At 46.9% G+C, this 19,597-nt stretch overlaps 1 protein-coding gene across 3 annotated transcripts in view; it reads right to left on the bottom strand.

The window, feature by feature from the left end:
- Positions 1-19,597, bottom strand: part of dennd1b (DENN/MADD domain containing 1B) — a 93,405-nt gene that overhangs the window by 30,561 nt on the left and 43,247 nt on the right. The window contains exons 7-13 of one of the 3 annotated variants that reach the window (XM_004553763.5): positions 18,611-18,691; positions 17,695-17,754; positions 15,014-15,067; positions 14,419-14,529; positions 8,029-8,129; positions 6,276-6,321; positions 5,062-5,163 (exon numbers count right to left, since the gene is read on the bottom strand). In XM_004553763.5, the coding sequence (XP_004553820.3) occupies positions 5,062-5,163; positions 6,276-6,321; positions 8,029-8,129; positions 14,419-14,529; positions 15,014-15,067; positions 17,695-17,754; positions 18,611-18,691 (555 nt within the window). The remainder of the gene's footprint in view (positions 1-5,061; positions 5,164-6,275; positions 6,322-8,028; positions 8,130-14,418; positions 14,530-15,013; positions 15,068-17,694; positions 17,755-18,610; positions 18,692-19,597) is intronic. The other 2 variants (XM_004553764.5, XM_012919829.3) reach the window with 2 other exon arrangements.

Here is a 19,597-nt window from a genome sequence, read left to right as displayed (position 1 = left end):
GCCTTGATGCATCGAGTGAGCATCAATCAAGGGCCTCGCACTGCTGCGCACGTGTGCGCGAAACGCACGAGCTTTTGGAGAATTTTTAAAAAAGCAAACTTACCATGTGATTTCCTGTTTTGTAAAGTGACACAGAATCAGGTAATGATGACGCACACAAACGTTCACTTTTAATAAACAAAAGGAGAAGAAAAAACATCTGCATCTGCGGAGAAGCTGCATTCAGCTTTTATGCTCCTTATATCTGGAACAAACTCCCAGAAAGCCTCAGATCAGCTGAAACACTCAGTTTATTTAAATCCAGGTTGAAGACTCACCTGTTCTCAGCTGCATTTGAATAAAGCACCAAATCCACACTTTAAGCTTAAATTTCAAAACTTACATTTAACTACTGATTTTATCTGTTTTGATTTTATATACTGTTGTTTGTTTGTTTGTTTGTTTGTTAATTAGTTAGTTAGTTTATTTGCTTGTTTTAATCAATTTTAAATCATGCTTTTTATTTGTTCTTGTTTCTAATGTCTCTGTAAAGCACTTTGAATCACCTTGTTGTTGAATTGTGCTGTACAAATAAACTTGCCTTGCCTTGCAAACGAGCTCGATTATATACAGATATGTAGAATTTTACTTTAAATTTTTACTTGGGCATTACAAAAAAAAAAAAAGTCTCACAAATAACGACCCCGATGCTTCTCTGTTGTTTTAAAAGAACGAATAAAAAGTTGGATTTTCTTCTCACAAAAAAGGAATGTTTTGTTTAAGAATCTGTCCAGGGAAAGAAAGCCATGGGGACGCAATTAAAGAACTACAAAGAAAAAAATAGTTATGAAAATCTCCCACTTTCTTTTGATGTGCTGCAGTCTGAACTGTACACACACACACACAAATCTGAACAAAGACGCACAGAGAACACACACACACACACACACACACACACACACACACACACACAGAACGCAACTTGGAATCTGTGAGAAATCATTCATTCTTTCAATTAAAGATAAATATTAGATATCTTTTAAACCGCAAAATTAAAATTAACCATAAAAATGCAGAACAAAGACAAATCTACACAAATACAATCGATACTAGTTTTAGGTTTGACTGCAAGAAATTATTATTTTTTAAATCAGTAAAGCAGTGGAAGAAAAAACTAAAGAATAAAGTATTCAGAGCGTTGCAATACATTAGTCAGGCGAAATGAGAAAGGGTGAGAAAGCAAAGGGGGGAAGCTGCGTGTGTGTGTGTGTGTGTGTGTGTGTGTGTGTGTGTGTGTGTTTTAATAGGGCTATCTCATTGCCATGAGATTCTGCCCGGTGTGGGGTTACTTTGTCAAGCTGACCTCTTATAGCAGCTGAGCGGCTGAGTTTTGCATACATAATTAACTACAGCTAAATGTCATCCCTCACTTCAATAACTAACGCAGTGGGTGATGCTGCTCTCCCTTTTTGACTTCTAATCCAGAGCGAAGCGCCGGCAGACCGACTATGTGAAAATGAAGTGCAGCTTTTTAAACTCCACGCGAGTCAATGAAGGGCTGCTAACGCTGCAGCGGGAGTGTGCACGCCTCAGAAAGACAAATCACAACCTGGAAAACGAGGCTTTAAATGAGCACCGTCTGACGTTTGCAGTCGGTACAATGCAGACTCACAACAAGGAAATCAGATACTTTGCTTGCAGCTTGTTATGATGTGGTGCAGATTCCAGGACTGTTTCTGGTAAAGTACAGCGTGTAGCCGGGGTGGAGCGACTGCATTCCCGGCGCTGAGCTACCACGTAGTTGCAGCACAGCATGCGAGGGACTTTACCGTAGGCAGCTTTGCTTTAAGTGAAGCAAACTTGACTTATTCTGAAGTGAAAATGGACAAAATCTGAGCAGAAAGTTTACCCCAAACTACACGTGAACGACAAACGTTCCTCCGGCGTGCGGGTGTCTCCGTGTGAGTGTTGCCTGCCGCGCTCTGCTCTACACGATGACGTAGATGTTGTTTTCTGGAAAATGTCAGAAACCGAACGCCAAATTAAAGCCGCGATGTTTGATTAAGTGTGCCAGGTGATCTCAGGAGAGGCGCGCAGACGCAGCCTCAACCCCCTCGTTCATTTGTAAACCTCCAAATGTAGGCTTGAAATACAGGAAGTAGGAGTGTACGCTGTAAATCCCCCCCTTGATTGGGAATACAAATGATCAAATGTGCGAAGGCTAGGTACGTAGGGGTACGCGGTGTCAGCAAAGTAGCGAGAGGCAGAGAGGAGGAGAATAGAAGGAATTAGGCTGTGATGTGAGAGGGAGCATCTGAAAATAAAGATGTGAGCTGCATTGTAGCAGCTCACCTTGAATACGCGGCACAGAAAGAATAATACATGAAAACAAAAAATTCTTCCATCATTGGTTTGAGATCAACTGCCAGGATCAAAAAACAATCCGATTCAGACGCGCGGTGTTTGTTTTCGGAATTAACAGACTCCTAATTTGCTATTCTTGGATACTTTTAATGACTGGTGGAGTAAACAGCTCCTCCAACCAAAAGCCAATTATAACTTTATCAGCACAATCTCTGCTGAAGAATCGCAGCTCTCAGAGAAGGAAACAAAAATACCTTGATCTTCCAGGGAAAACTACAGCTTCTTCTTTATTTGTTTTTATCGACTATTCCTTTTCAGTAAGCTTGTCAACACGTTGCTTTTACTGACACGAGCGCAGCCTGTTGTGAGATCAACATTAATGTATAAAAAAAAGTATCGAAACTTTTGGTTAAAGCAACTCTAAATAATGCAAAATCCTGCCAGAGCACTGTAGGCTCCATTTGTCTGATAATATCAGGCCTTTTATTTAAAAACAACAGTCAACAAACAAACACACGGCTTTGCTGTGGACCGCCACGCTTCAGATATCCTTCATGTTCCAAATAAAAACAAAAAAGACAAAAAGAAATTAATTCTGAATCTTTGATTAATGTGACGTTTCCAATTTAAAAACAATAAAAATCAAGAGTTGCCCTCAAACGTTGGCGGCATCCTTACCAATTACTCTCAGTCAGATCTTTCCTTCTCGCTGCTAAACGGAACCGCTACTGGCGTGGTAGCGTTCGTAATAGTCAATAAATCTAAAATATTATGTGTGAAGTTGCGGGAAAAGACCATTAAGGGGGCGGAGCTGGAGCAGGGGTCCCGTCTGAAAGACAGACACTAATTCGGGACAACTGTGAACTCTGAACCCGCTAAAAGCTCGGCCACTGGTCAGCAGATCCTCGTAATGGAGTCCACATGTGCTCGCGCCGCCACAATTAAACGGATCTCCAAAGGTTTCCTTAAATCAACATCGGGGTGTTTTTAGTCGTACGCGCAGAAGAACCGCCCGTGGCCTCTGAATCCATTTGATGCTTTTATATATTCACACAAAGTGAAATAATCGTTGGGCTTCACGCCGAATAAACCCGAGCGTTACAGCGAGAACCGCCGAGAAACCAGGAGCGCCTTTCATAGCTCGGCAGCTCAGCCCAGGCAGAGAATCGCTCAGCATTAATCAAGATTTCAGGCCTCACTTTGACAAACTGCACAATGCCTCCTTTTGTGTAAACACAAACATCAAATGCCATGTGGCGTGTCCTCATCACTAACAAGCAAACTAACAAGAGACCTGGAATTCCACTCAATTAGTACCTGCTCGCTTTGTTATTAATCTGCTAACCTCCGCGAAGAGATGAGAGGAGACAGGAGGGGGAAATGAACGGGAATAAAAACAACAACAATTTGTTACGATAAATATATTAATGCCAGCAAAATTTCCGTTTCAGGTGGTGTAATTCGACGTGATGTGCAGGCTATGTTCTGTCATTAGTCAGGAAAAATGGCGAGTGGGGATCAAAGCAAAAAAGCCTCCGAGCCTGCCACTTAATTTATCACACGGCAAAGACAAAGGCTTCTCTCTCCGCTTCTGTCGCCTTCAAAAGCCCCGACTCTTTTTTATGACAAACTCAGTTTGCAATTTAATTTAGGGATTCAGTCCCTGGGTGCAGAAAAGCAAGCAGGCAGGAAGTGAGAAGAAGGTAGCCAGACAGGCAGAGAAGCAAACAGCGGCTGCGGGAAACGTCCAGGCAGGCGGGAAGCGCTGCGAGGGAGGGAGACAAGAAGGCAGACAGGTGCCATGAAACTCCAGCAGTCAGGCAGGCAAACGGGCGAGAGAGCTGGCAGAAAGTGTAAAAGAGATCGGTGCACACAGTAAAGAGGCATTCACACACGCTAGCAGTCATAGTAGGCTGAGCAGCGCTAAACCAGGAGAACCAGAGAAGTGTGGGAGTGCGAGCAGGTCTGGAGTCTGCTGGGCAGTGGATGAAATTATGTCCTGCTGCTGGGACAGGAGTCCCGTAGGCGGTGGAGCCCGAGCATATACTCTTAGCAGCGTGGGTAAAAGAGCGTCCGCAGCCTCGGCGGGGCCTCGCCGTCTCACGGCGGAGCTTTAAACACACACCGTGAAGAAGAGCTAAACAAACACCACAAAGACCGGTGTGTGCGAGTGACCCCGACGCCACGGTGATGCTTCCCGTAGCACTGACCGGCGTCGGCGCTCCGTTAATTAAAGAGACGACGCGCTGGCAGGTGGCTTCACTGCCCACTCTGGTAATTGGCCCCTTTCTTCCCACTCTCTCCCCCCACAAAATCACCCATCTCTGCCTGTTCTTTTCTCTGCCTCCTCCTATCTCTCCTCCTCAGAAACGTGCCAGTGGGCAGGCAGAAACGCAAGACTTTGTGAAATAATGATTAGAATGGATGGAGATGAAGGGAAGGGAGTTTCACATTTTCCCACAAGCCTCTGATGGTCGGGGAATGCTGTTTGCCTTCCAGCGTCATACGACGCGACGGGAGTTTACTTTAGACAGCCGCAGTCTGAGGAGCCAGTGCTGCAGTCATTAATGATGCGGGGAGGGGACAGAGCCGTACTCTGACAAGTTTCTGGATGTGTGTGCGCCTTAGTTTTCTTGCCATGCGCGTGTGCACGTGAGATTACTGCGTGTGTGTGTGTGTGTGTGCGATGTAGCAATAAAAGCTGCGCGTTGGTCTCACCACGTCACTCGGGAGGTTGTGCAGGTCGTCGAAAGGGCTCTCCAGGGTGTTTGTATCCACGTTCAGGATGACCACGTCCTCCAGCGATCGACTGCGCACTCTCTACGGGAGGAAAAGGGCGACGTTAGTGCAGCAGCGTAGATATTCTCATCATTATTATTTCACAAGTGTATACACATACACTCAGAGCGATCATTTATTGTTTTTCTTAATGATGGTTGTGCTGGAGACTTCCTGTGCATCTGACATCTTTCAACATAATAAATATTTGTATTTGTGGAATTATTAAATTGTGAAACGACGCCACGATTTTAAACCCGCAGTGTGGCCCAGGTGCGTTTCCCGGGAGACAAAGTTATTTCTGTCCTGAAGCCCCGGGAACATGAACATCCAGCAGCCGCGGTTAAAGCTGCACAGTTATCACACTCCTTTACGATTAAGGATGAAAAATGATTAGAACGTGTTTACGGTAACGCGCGCACAGACGCGAGCTGGCGAAATGAAGAATGGCACCGAGAGAAAACATTTGGACCGCGCGAACATTTTCCACAGCACCAAAAACCTCACGCATCAATAACAACACCGTGATGCTGCGGCGTGCCGCACGCATCCTGATGGCGACAAATTCAACAATTATTTCAGTGTGGTGCAGGATGCAGGCAGGTGTGTGTGCGGGGACGGCGGGTGGGGGGGGCAGCGTTGTGTGTGAATTTCTAGTTTGTCACTTTTGTGACAGCCTGTGCAGCGGAGGCTCACATGCTGATCTGGACTAATTATGTAGTGGCGGAAAGAAGGTCTGTCACGGATGCAGAGTGTGATAAATACTGCCACTGCCGCAACTGTCAGACAAATATCACACACACACGTGTGCATTAGAACATATGCATCTGCACAAACACACACACCTACATACTAACACTTACACACAAGTGTAAGCGTGTGTGTTTTTGCAACATGCATTCACACAAAGCAGCAGTGCTGCTGATGACTTGCCCCCCAAACAACACAATGAAGTAAGAAAGCTCTTTGTTTGCAGATGCTTTCTTGGGCTTCTGTGTACGTTTGCTTTAAGGAAGCACGAAAGCAGCAGAGGAAGTGAAAAGAGAAGAAAATATAGCTGTCAAATCTTATTGAAACACTCAAATGAAAACCATCTACAAAATGAACACGTAACATTCAAATCTACTGAAAATGCTAAAGACTTTCGAACATACCTCGAGCAGACTGAGATGAACTCCCACAAAGTACGGCATAGGGGCGCTGTGGACAGAAAGAGTGAGACCTGTGAGATCAGACGCTTACACGGAGGAAACATTCACGGAGGACACTTCAGCGATGACACGAGTCTTTGAAATAAAAAAATCACAGCTGTGGAAATTAGTTTCTTTGTATTCCATAAATGTAATCTGAATACATTTCAGGGTTACATGTGCTGAAATGTGAAGGCCTGACTTAAAATGATTAAGAACAGTGGTAATCACGTATCGCTAAAAATAACAACGGTCACTAATCCTTAAAATAATTACAGTTGACACTGCTGCATGTACTGACAACTATATTTAATTGAACCCAGCTGACAGGCACAGGCAGCACATTTTCTACTCACTGTAAGGTTTGTGATTATTTCCCAACAGCATCAGATTAACTGCAGCAGCACAAACTAATCTCATGTTACAGGATTTATTCTTAAAAGCAGGTAAAAGCACAAAATGTGTTCTCGCCTTCCTTACATCGCTGATTGAGACTGAATAAAAGATTAAACAAGAACAGTTTAAAAATAACACACCGACTTATACTGGCAGAAATGCAAAACTTACTGGTTAATAACAAAAGTATAAAACAACAAGCATCAGTGCAACATTTAAGGCTCGGTTTCTCTCCGAGTCGACTGATAGTTTCAGGAAGTGCAGAAAGAATTATTCCCTCAGAAAGTTAAAGGGCAGATGTGTCAAGAGTTTTATTTTTATTTTCAAAAACAACAAAAAAAATAAAGTGTTTGGTTTTTCGGGGTTATTATCATGTCGTCCTCATTTGGTGTGATATATCTTCGTTTTCAAAGTTTGCGGAAAGGAAAAGTTGAATCACGGACCGCTCCCCATCAGCACGAGGAATAAAATCAACAAAAACAGTCAAATAATAGAAACCATTTTTACGATGAGGTTTACAGAGGCGGTAATAATCGGATAGTTTGGGGTCAGCGTGTTCCTGGCCAGAATGATTCAGCAGCCACAGGCTTGTAATCAGCTTAAAGCAACTGAAAAACAAGCAGCAGGCCTGGATGCTGTTTTATGAATGTTCGACATTTACGCAGATCCAGTTACACAAACAGTAGACGCACAGGCATGGGCAGAGACGCTCATGCACACACACGCACACATCTAATGTAATTGCATTATCTAATCAGCGCATGAGGACACCGCTGTGATTGAATAAGATAATGATGAGTCTTTGCAGAGTGTTGAAAATCATATTTCACTGTCAGTGATTTATAGCTTCTTCAAGCCAAATGTCGCTGATGGTGAAGCGCTGGACAAACGTAACCGCGCTGCAAACGCTTTCACGCGTTCAGATCTGACGTTCAGACGAGCCGCGACTCCCGCTCCGCATCCAGTTTCAGTCAAGTCCGTCCAGATTTGTCGGATCTGCGTTGGATCGCTGGTAATGAAACCCTGAGAGAGCCCAGATGATGAGAGCGCGGCGGCGCCGGCATGAAATATGGAGCCCGGTGATCGGGGCCGTTCATTATGTCGAGGAAGCCACACGTGAGAAGTCGCGCCACAAGAGGAATCGCAAGAACATGAAGAATGGGTGGGAGAAGGTGTGAACACGAGTGTCTGCACTTTTAGTGGCAGAGCGCGACGTGCCGTGCGTGCACGTCTGCACACGTGTGCGCTGGAGAGAAAACACTGGTGATGCTGATGCTCGTGGTGTTTGCTGCGTGTGTGCTGCAGAGGTGGTCAGCCTTACCAGCAGTAGTCCAGAAGATGCGGGGGCAGCACAGGGATGAAGATGTGCTGCCAGTACATGGGAAAGAGCAAAGCGGCGGCGCCGTGGACACACGCCGTTAACTACAGGAAGAGAGAGAAGATGTGAGGAGGAGGGATTCAAAAGGAAAAACTTTGAGCAACAACATAAAATTCATGAAAAGGCAGAACAGTTTGGAGACTCTGATTTGTGCTCTTGGTGAAAGTAATTTTAAGTAATAAATTACTTTTAAAAAAATGACTACAGTGGCCCCGCCCACACGCTGTTATGTCCTTTAATATAAACCAAACATGCAGTCGTTTCATGCGAACACATCCTCGTCCGTTTCTGATGGCCGAGCCCGCTGACAGGGCCCGCCTCCGACCTCGTGACAGAGAAAGCAGAGACGACTGATGTGAAAAGAAAACTATTAAAAAGATTGATCTAAGGAAAGCAGCCAACACGCATCCAGCGCCGTCTCCGTATCGATTTACTTGTCCAGGGTCATTAGAGCAAACACGTTTTGCTGCTATTGCACCTGGCCATTACGAGTCATTACTTTAAAACACTGATTCTGACCCCATTTTTTTTAAAGAGTCAGAGTTCATTATTAAACTCTTTTTCAATCAGTGTCAGTAAGTCGGGATTGTGCTGTGACCTGCACAAAAGCAACAAAAGAAAGCCAAAACAGTCTGACAGTAGCCATAAAAATCTGAATTACCCCGACCACGATGACTGGGAAATTAAAAGGGAAAAGACGGAATAATTAACCTCTTTTTTTAAACAAATGATGAGGAGCAATCACGTGAAGATGACACTGCTTTTCAAAGGAGCTTTTTACACTGTCAAACCAATATTACACCCAGAACTAAAGTCATTGTCTTCCATTGTCTTAAAGCCAGCATCTCCCTCTTGACATCTCATCACATGAAACCGAGCTACAGTAATGACCTGCAGCGCGCGCACACACACACACACACACACACACGCACGCACGCACGCACGCACGCACGCACACACACACACACAGGCGTTAGCTCATCCCCCAGATTAAAATAACATGATTAAATATGGAAAGAGAACAGAGGTCTGAGGGGCTCCTGCGGGACTTCATTAGGGCAAATTGCCAAAGAATGAAACATGAGTTAGCCAAGAGAGACTGCGGGCTAGGCCAATACCGCCGGGACCCCGGAGCAGCAGCCGCTGTTATACTGCTGCAGCTTCACAGTCAATGTGTGAAGCGGACACACGCTATCAGACGCACACGCGCGCAACTGCCAGGAGACCCCCTGCTCGCTGACACACGCAGTGTCACAATTGACCGGCCAAAAGCGGGCGAGCTCGGCGGCTGAAAACCACCGCTGCCAGAGAGAGAGAGGGGCCCCACCCCTCTGAATCCACCCAAAGATCAAGCCCGGACATCTGAAAAGCTCACAACAGAAAGCCTGTGTGTGTGTGTGTGTGTGTGTGTGTGTGTGTGTGTGTGTGTGTGTGTGTGTGTGTGTGTGTGTTTCCCTCCCAGCGTGTGTGTTTGGCCAGGAAAAAAAAAAAAAGCCAACGTCTTTTCTTTTTTCCGTTTCGTTTTAATTGTCTCTCTGCAATCTCTCATACACGCAGTCCCACAATAGTTAAGACTTAATCAACATTTAATTGGTGTCTTGCTCTGTGTATCTGCATATGCATATTTCTGCTTCCTGCTGTCTTCAAATAAAACAACAATGCCACGCTCCTGTCAGGATTAATTCCCTGGCAAACAGTTTGGGGTTTTTATTTTCCTGTTTTTTTAGTTAATTCTGAAAATAAATCAATGCTATGAATATTAATGTATGAAAGTGAAGCACTTGGTGGAAAAGTGACGATCAGAACTCTCACGCCCTACGATGCTGAGGGGCCATTAAAATTGCGATCGGGAAAGGTCACCGATCTGGCTGCGGTTGTGCACGCACGCATGTGTACACGTGCCACGTGTGCATGCATGTGCGCGCACGCACGCGAAGCGCAGAGCCAACAGGCTACTGTATCCCTCCTCTGGGAGTGAGAGACAAGCCCCAGCCATTCGCTGGTACCAGGAGGTAATGGCTCAGAACACCTCGCTAACCAACTCCAATTATCTCCACCAAGCCTCAAGGTGAGCCCCCCAACTGGCATGATTTACTCTCAGGTTGAAAGTGAAAACAGGAGTATCTCTCTGCGCTTCTCTTCTTCCCAGGCTGGGTGGCTGGCTTGGGGGAGTCGGCCGAGAAGGGAGTCTGAAACTAAGATAATGATTTATAAAGCAAATCTAGATTTCACTTTTCATTTATGTGCTATCTCCAAAGCGGTGGAAGCGGCAGCGCGCCTTAGATAAGGTAACTCGAAGGGAACTCCAGAGGAATACTTCACATATTTGCTTCTCTAATTCAGCCTAATACACACGGCCGTGTCCTTGTCCTGGTTTTAGAACAAATGAGGCAAAAAGTAAAAGGAGGATAAATTGAAAAAGAAAAAAAAAAGATACCCCTGTTTTTTTTTCTTCATTTATAGGGGGGCTTCACATGAGAGTGGGCCATGAGAGGCTAAGGCTGATAAAATATTTGCCAGGCTGATAAATAATAGATGAGTGGAGCCAAATGGCTTACACGCTCCACAAAAGACCTGGTGCTTAATATTCCATTCAATGGAGAATCACAGATACAGTCCCCAAGAACAAATACAGGATTAGGTGCTGGGTCCAGTCCTCGGGGACCAGGGCTATGCCCGGTAATGAGGGGCTGCCTGCCTCCTACACACTGTGCATGTGTGTGTGTTGCCCCTTCCTCTGAGGGAAGCTAACCGATTATACAGCGACAGCCTGCTTCAAAAAGCAGTCAAGGTCTTTGGTTCTGCCCTGAGAGCTTTTTAGTGCGCTGTAGCCGAGACAGAAAGTGTCCATACTAACACGGGTCTTCCCAGATCCATTCAGTGAGACTAAAGGAAGGACAGACCGAAAAGAGAGGGATCGAGAGATACAGAGGAGGTGGTGAAGGTTGGAGAAGATGGAAGAGGAAGAACATTTGCAACTCAAAGTCGACGCCATAAACTCAGGAATGAAGCAGTTTATCAATAATGAGGTTTGATGTGATCCTTTGTTTCCTGGCGATCCATCAGCAGCAGAATAGAAAAGGGGAGTTTTTGTATTTACACATATTTTATTTGCCACTTTTTCACTGAATCGAGAACAACGTTTAGATAAATAAACCTCAATTTTGCATCCAAACTGTGTTTTCATGACCGAACAGCAGCGCCGCCCTTCAATTAAGTCCAGACCCGCTCGAGACATCAGCGCTCTGCCATACCCTTCCCATTATTCTTCACCTGAGCAGATTGACATGAGGCACAAACAATGCTGCTACGATCGCACTTAACGAGGTCCTATGACGGTCGCCGAGCCTTTAACCAGCTGCTCTCTGGTTTAAACGCAGCAAGAATAACCGCTGCTGCGGGCGACCTAATTCAGTTTGACAGGAGGAATCGACACGGCCGCTCTTGACCTCCTCACACCGGCCTGAAACACTCGCAGCCTCTCCTTCCAACTTTGTCCCTGCGCGCTCTCCAAATTCAATCCTGTTTTCATCCCAAGTCTCCATTACTTATTCCGTTTCCTCCTCTCCTCCTGCTGTCCTTCTGTCCCCTGCCACCTCTCCCTCATCCCCCCCCACCTCCCTGTCATTGTATTGCTGTGTTAGCCTTTCCCTCTCCTCTCCGGAGTAGTCACCAATTACCCACGCTCTGCTTTTCCCTCTGTTGACAAACGCCGGTGTCAGGCTCTGTACGACGCAAGCATGCCACAAACAGGTAGGTGGCGGGGGGGGTAGAGAGGGCACGCAGGACAACGCAGGCAGCAGCCAACGCCAGGCCTCCCACACAGTCCCTCACAGGAAGACATAAGGCATAAGGTACAAACACCTGTGAGCGCAGACGACGCGCACAAACAGATGCATGCTTAAAAAAAAGAAGCCGACGCTCTGAACACCCTCTGCACGCACATGTGCACGCACACCGTCGCAGCGACGACACGCGCCTTAAGACACACGGCAGAGACGAGTCTATCGAGGACAAGGTGGGGGAGGAGGGGGGAGGATGTCTTGATGTTCTGCAGTTGCCCAACAGCAGACAGACACATTAAGACTCCCAGGAAGAGGCAGGCAAAGTCAGAGAGAAAGAGAGGTGTAGCGGGAGAGAGTGAGAGACAGATGGACAGAAAATAATATGTCAGAGAGAAAGAATTACTAAGACAGAGAGCGAGGGGGGAGAGACGCCGAGAGAAGTGGGAGAAAGAGAGACGGGGAAGGAACAGAGGAAAAGGCTGGAAACAGAGAGGCAGCTGGCACTCCAGGGCACGCTGGATGGATAGCTCCTTGTTAGCATAGGCCTGACAGCCTGATGAGAGGGCTGCTGTCAGCCAGTGCCGGGGTCGGGGCGGTGTGAATTTGGGCGATAGGCAGGGCAGAGGCTGGGCTGCAGAGCTGGGGGGCCTCGGCATATGAAAGACTCAGAGGGGGTCCTCCCAGCTGACTAGTTAGAGGAAGGGCCGATGCAGCCCTATTATACGGGCCTATGACAAGGCTGCACGCACGGCTGGCTCCCGCCCCTGCGCCACCGCCGACTGGCTTTTTTTTCTTTTTAAACAAAAAACAAAAAAGAAAACAGCGGCACCATTCACCTCTGGTCACGAAGCAGCAATAAGTCAACTGACGCATTGTTGTACGATCATGATTTATTCCTTTGCTTTTGGCTGCTTGCGAGACGCGGCAGCCATGTACCGACAGACTGACACGCTGGGTTCACCGGGGGCTTTAACACAGGCAGCACCTCGAGCAGGCAGAATAAATGCAGCACATCTCTGAGCGTGTGTGTGTGTGTTTCTATTCCCCGTCTCACTCTGCTCGGTTGAGATGCTGGACAGGCGGAGGTGGTGAAAAGCAGCTGGATGGTACTAACGATGTTACTAACAATACTTTCTCTCATACATCTTCTATCTGTAGCAAGCAGACTGGAGAAACACTGGCTGTCCATCCAGTGGCTGCCGACGCTCACTTTAGCCAACATTTGGACGAACTCTGACATAAATTATAATTCTCTCATCCAGTAACATATTCGATCACAAGACGGGGAACCGGATAACGAGCCGGAGCGCTTTCAAGTTAAGTACACATACGCTCAGATACGTGGCTTCGAGAATGGCGGCAACCATTTCCGCTTGAACTCGCGGGTCAATCTGCCCAACAACAAAAACAACGCATCACAGGAGCAGTAATAACACCGGGCCTGCTCGTAATCCCAGCGGAGATGTGAAAATACTTTTGTGCTGCAGTTCCTGACATATAACGCTACCAAACCAAAACACCTCTCCCCGAGGAAGATGGATGGATAGATGAGTGGATGAAGAATTGCAGAGGATAAAAGGCTCACGGAGGTAAAGGTCTGACGTGGAGGCTCTTAAAATATCCTGTCGGCATATATTTGTTAGAAAAACAAGCTGAGATTTGTCTTCGGGCAGCAGAGGACTGTAAATCACAGACAGGGAAAAAATAAACCCCTCCCCTCCCCCAAGTATTCCTGCTGAAATAAAAACAGTCTCACCCTTGAGTCTGATCATTTACATCATGCACCGCTCCTGTCACTGCACCGTGTGCTGCTTGGATCTCCAGCACAGGTGCTGCTGGTCTGAGGAGCTGAGGGGAGACAGGTGAAATCCTCTAAGGGGCTGAGTCATTTTCACAGGTCTTCCTGATTATAGCTCCTGTGGGAGACCTTGGGAACTGTTCCCTCCAGCGCCCAAAACGCCAGGCGTGGGCCCCTGCGGCTGCTAAGTGTTCTGCAAAGGTGGCAGGACCAGCAACGCCGCGGATGCAGATAGGACTAGGATGACATCACTTCCCTCTCCCGCCTCATAAACGTTTGGCCTCATCAGCAGCGAGGATAACGGAGAGAGGCTGGAATGAGAGATTTCCTCCCTCGTGCAAACAGGCAGCGAGTTTAAGTTTTTTGAGAGAATCCAGCCCGCCTCTGTGGACATCAATGCGTTCCCCATTATAGGACGCAAATAATCCAGCTTTATCGTGGGCTGCCCGTCAGACCGGGCGGGGGCGGAGGGGTCGACAGATCTCCCCACATAAGCAGCAAAGTGTCAGATAAATATTCTCAGCATACTTGTTAGGGTTTGATGTCCTGCTGGAATATTGATGAAGGGACTCATGTTCAATCTATGCTTCAGCCACATACTTTATAACGAGGGTGTTAGAGCTCCACACCAAGGCATCGACAGCCCCACACGTGCGCACACGCCGGCTGAAAGCTCCACCTCAGCTCGAATTAAAAACAGAAAAGCACAAAGACCGAGTGTTTGTCGAGCGTCTGACGGGTGGGACTCACAGTGCTAAGCTTGCTTGAGGTAATGATGATGCGGCGTTCGTGCAGCATGCTGGCGTAGAGCTGGAGCATGTTGTTGATGTCCACGGCCACAAAGTACTCGGTCAGGTTTCTCTGGAGATGGACAAGAACAGGAGGACATTCAGGTTGGTAACAAACTGTCCTGGCACAACTCGTTTGCAGTAAAGCGCCAACGCTGCAGACTGAAGCCAGAGGAAACGCAGCAGTTGGACTTGTACGATTGCACACACTGTTTGGGAAACTTGGCAAACTTGTGCTAACTGCATCCCTTACACAGAGCCAACGTGATGGCACGTAGCTGTAAGTCCCCGCCTTAACGCTTCGAGCTGAGATTTGAATGCAGAAATCAACAAAGGACGCGAGCTCAGTTTGAATCTACCGACAGCCATGCCAGTCTGTGAACCTTGACATTAGAAGCAGAAGCACCGCAGGAGCTAAAGCTGATACAAGAGCGTGATGCAATCATTTCAAAGAGTGACATGTGTATCTGATTAAAAACGATTAGAGGCAAAGATGTTCCCAGAATACAGGGATTTCTCTTTATCTCTTCTTCCTTTTCTTTTCCACGCATACTTACACTCTCAGGGATAGTTGGCAGTCCATTGATATCCGGGGCGATGAAGTAGGAGTGCTGCGAAAACACAAACATGAGGAGAAAGAAGAGGGAAGGTCACGAGCGAGGCACGGCGCTCACGCAGGAGAGAACGAGGGGAAGAGGGAGAGAAAAAGGCCGTTCACTTTGTTCTATGATTTATGGCTCATCTTCAGCTCTGTCTATATGAATTGCTGAGCTGGTGTCTGAACTGTGGCAATGCTTTTATCAGGCCTACAGAACAGAGAAACTCAATAGCAGCTCAGCTCCCCGTAGACACCGACTGGGGTGATGTCTCCGGTGGAAAACGGAGTCTTTATTTAAGCGTTAAAAAGGCTCGCGGAGAGCGCGCGTGCACGACTCGGCGCAGACGCGCACTCTCGCGCACGGGTTGTTTAGAGGATCACAGGGCTGCCTGTCTCACTTTGGGAGAGCAGGGCAGGTTCAGTGTTCAGATCAAAGAGGCCTGAGAGAGGTGCTGTTTGGAGGTAGAAAAACCACCAGGTGAAACACACTGTTGTGCGTCTCACACACACACTCTCCTGGAAGTACAGCTGCGCTTCTCTGAGGCCTTCGACTCAACCATCTGTTGCAGCTCTTCGTTCACAGGTTAGAGTCTCTGAAACGCACACTGAGACAAATCAGGTTAGAACGGATCAAAACTTTCAACTCTTTACATCATTAAACAGTCATTTACATTGGGAGTAACACAACAATGAAATCGGCAACTCGGACACCCACCCGCACCACCACCAGCACCACCCATTAAAAGTCCACCACAGTCAGGCAGGAAAAAAGCATGGAAACTTAATGCACAGGTGTCCAACTCCAGGCCTCGAGGGCCGCTGTCCTGCAGGTTTTAGATGTGCTTGATCCATCACAGCTGATTTAAACGACTAAATGACCTCAACATGTCCTGAAGGTCTCCAGAGGCCTGAGAATGGACTCATCATGTGATTCAGGTGTGCTGACCCAGGGTGAGATCTAAACCTGCAGGTCACCGGCCCTCGAGGCCTGGAGTTCCCCCCACCTCTGTTTTAATGGTAAAAGGATCCAGTTTGTGTTCTGAGCTCGATCATCCGATTTCATCTTTGCCACTTTGAACGACATTATTGACGAATCCGATTCAGCGTTTCCAAAGAACGACGACCCGCCAGCTCATCTTATGATCGCTTTGATGCTGAAGACTAAACTCTGCATTTCTACGGATACGTTAAAGTCTTTCTACAAAGAGACACAGTAGATTTTATTTGCACATCATCATAATTTCATGTTGTTTGAATTCTCTGCCTAGCGACAAAGAACTATTCAGTTTAGTGTAAAACAAACAGCCCTTTCACTCCTTAAATAAATGTGATTTAAGGTCAAAAAAATGTGAAAAACCAATTTTCACGAGTAAACCATCAGTTTGCTCCCGGCGGACGGTCACCGTGCTGGTTGAACAAAGCTCAGAAGAGATAAAGACGCAGCAAATAAACAGAAACTGGAGCAGACATCAAGGTCTCTCCCCCGAAGCTTTGTATTATTGCTAAAGCCGTATTTGTATGCGTATTTTGCACGGCGACTTTCTGCAGCTGAAAAATAAAAACAAATTCGTTCTGATCGCTTAACGAGATGCGGGGTTGCTCGCCGAGACAGGAGAGCTCACGCACTGCAAACACTAACCAGACGCTCGCTCAGCCTTAACATCCGTAAGTTCTCTTAAAGATCCTTTTGTGACTTTTTGCTGATCAGCCCAAAACAAGGTTTTTGCTTGTTGCCAAGTAAGAAACAAAGCCACGTGATTTTCCTGCCCTCGGTGATGCCTGACAGAAAACACTAAAGCGAAGGAGCGTCTCCGGTTTCCACGTGCTGATTAGAGTTACAGTTAAAATCAACGTCAGGCGCAGCGTCGCCGTGTTCATGTAGAGAAACTCTGATGGTTAGTTTGTGGTTACGCTGCAGCTCCGATGCAGAGCTGCGAACAAATAAAACTGCACACAAATAGTCACACGTGATTGGTTGACGGCATTAGTACTTGGTCATCAGCTTTAAAGTTGAGTTAATTCAGCTCGTCGTTGGAAACCTCTACCATTACCCATCTATCATCTATGATAAAAGATAATAAATAAATAAAGTGTAAAATCGAGGACTTGGTGCTAAGGACCGCCACCCGTAACCACGGTAACTCTCCGCCTCCCTCTCCTTGTGCTCTGTGTAACTAAACAAAGTTACAAATTCGCGATGCTGTGATAATCACAAGCTGTGCTCCTCAACTCAACCCTGCCTTTCATTGGCTGTTTGCTTGCTTATCACCCCCCCCCCCACCCCCTTGTTCTTTCGAAGACTTGTTTATATAAAAACATTGAAAGTGGGTTAACTGGAAAGGCATCAAGGAGATTTTTTGAGTACAATTGCTTTAAACATAAAGAGAAGGGAAAAAAGACTTTTGATATTCAGAGAGAGAATCTAGCAGTGTGGAAGGGCATTAATCATTTACAAAGTTTGATTGTTTTCCAGAGGAGAAGAAACATACACCAAGGCCCAGGATAGTTTGTTTTTGTTATATTTAAAAAGATAGCGCAGCTTATTTGGCCAAATTGGAAATCCGCGGCTCCCATGCGATTAGTATAGCAGCAGTTTCATATTTCGCCTCCTCTGCCGTTCGCTCATTCCCCTCCACTCACCGGCTCCTTGCTTCGCCGATCTCTCAGTACTTGCCCAGTAGCAATATACAACTGCTCATTCTTGCACAATGAGAGGGAGAGAGAGAGAGAGAGGGTTCACAGATGAAAGGGGACAATGATTCTTCTTCTTGGCTGCCATGATAAAACAAAAACACACTTTAAGGGAATAATTCTGCTTCATCAATTAAATATCAAACTAGTGGCTTCTCCAGAAAAAGAGCGAAGAGAGATGAAGCTATCACCTCTGTTCTCTGGGGCTTCTTTTCCAATCAACACTCAGACGGGAAGAAATGGACTCGTTAGCCTTCACAGAGATTTATTGATCGCCTCGTATTAGTCTTGTTAGGCTGGAAATTCATATGTTTAATTAGACGAGTGTTCTTCTACAGCTGTTTGTCTAATTGGTCCGAAAAAACAAAAAAACTAAAGAGAGGTGGTCCCCGAGGGCAGAGGCTCCCACGAAACCCTTTGATGCTGTTACAGTACAGAGGCCCTAAAACTCAAACAGATACTGGAGAGAAACCATCACGCTCGTCTTGAACAGGGACGTGACAGAGGCCGAGCTGTGTCACAGGCCGGCTTTCAGCGACCGAGCTCGTTAGGCCGTTCCACTTTTTGGATAAGCGGAGACACGGCGAGCTGTGAAAGGAGGCTTCCACTTTAAACATGTCCGGCTCAGGCTCATCGCACGCCGAAACAACGGGTTTCCAAACGGGGTGTCAGTCGCTGTTCCCACCTACAGCATCTACTGCTCTGCTCTCTCATTTATCTCAACCTCCGCTTTCCTCCACCCTCATGTGCTCGTTTCTTCTTTGTGACGACTTTAATTCTTTTTTAAAGTTGCACGCTGCCACAGTCACCACCTGTCCCCTCTTTCTGTCTCCGCCTCTGATAACGGGGAACACAAGATACCTACCACACTCAGGTTGACGGGCGTGAAGGGCTTTGGCACAGGCAGGTCATAGAGGGAGTTCAGCACGTCGTTCAAGTCGTTTTTCTAGAGGAGACAAACAAACAAGGAAAAGAGACGCGTGAATTTTATTCACTCGACTTGTTGATGTCACAAGTTACGTGTCAATCTCAAACACGGCGCTGCTGCAGACCACAGGGCCGTAGGGCTCCGCAACATCCGACCGACATACGTTTAACGAGAAACGGCGAGGTTAAAAGACGAGCCGCAGACGCTTATTATCCGTCGGCGTTGATTTACAGCCCGAGAGCGGGCTGTCAGTAATTAAGCCCCCACCCCTCGCTGCAAAGACCGAGGCCGCAGGAAGCCGGCAGAGAACTCGGTCTGACCACAGATCAGGCCTGAGACGATCCTTCCAGCACTTACGGCTCTTTGACAGGATCACCGTTCACACTCTCGGCCTCCTGCTGGAGAAACAAAAAGGAGGGACGACTGTTTGCTTCAACTTCCTCTCTGAGAACTTTGTTTTGGTTTTGTGTACGAGCCGCTGCTCGCGCCAGGAAATGAACGCGCGAGCGTTTGTGTGTGTGTGTGTGTGCGTGCATGAAGTGGAAAAGAAATAGAAGCAATAGACGGCAATATACAGTAAAGGGAAGGAGGGTTAAGGAGGGAGGGGTGCAATCGAACAGCCTCCTGTCATGAGAGCCTCAATGCTCACACGCATGGTCAGCAACACGGCCTGGGGAAACAGTTCATTTACCCCTCGCCTTAAACCCTCATCGCTCTTCTGTCTTCCCTCGTCTGTCAACATCTCCCTCTCGCCTGGAACGGACAGCGGGGTAAATAGAAACCAAATCATGCACACTAACACTTCAGTCACCCAGGATTTCCAGCTATCCTTCTGTCTCCGTCTTCCTCGCACAAACTGTCCTGATCTGCTTTTGCCCCACCCCCTCCTCTCTTCATATTAGATTATTTGTTTGTGTGTCTGCC

This window comes from Maylandia zebra, linkage group LG17, assembly GCF_041146795.1.
Source record: "Maylandia zebra isolate NMK-2024a linkage group LG17, Mzebra_GT3a, whole genome shotgun sequence".
NCBI classification, from domain to species: Eukaryota; Metazoa; Chordata; class Actinopteri; order Cichliformes; family Cichlidae; genus Maylandia; species Maylandia zebra.
Note: the sequence above shows the minus strand (reverse complement) of the source record. Positions and strands in the feature narration are given on the sequence as shown.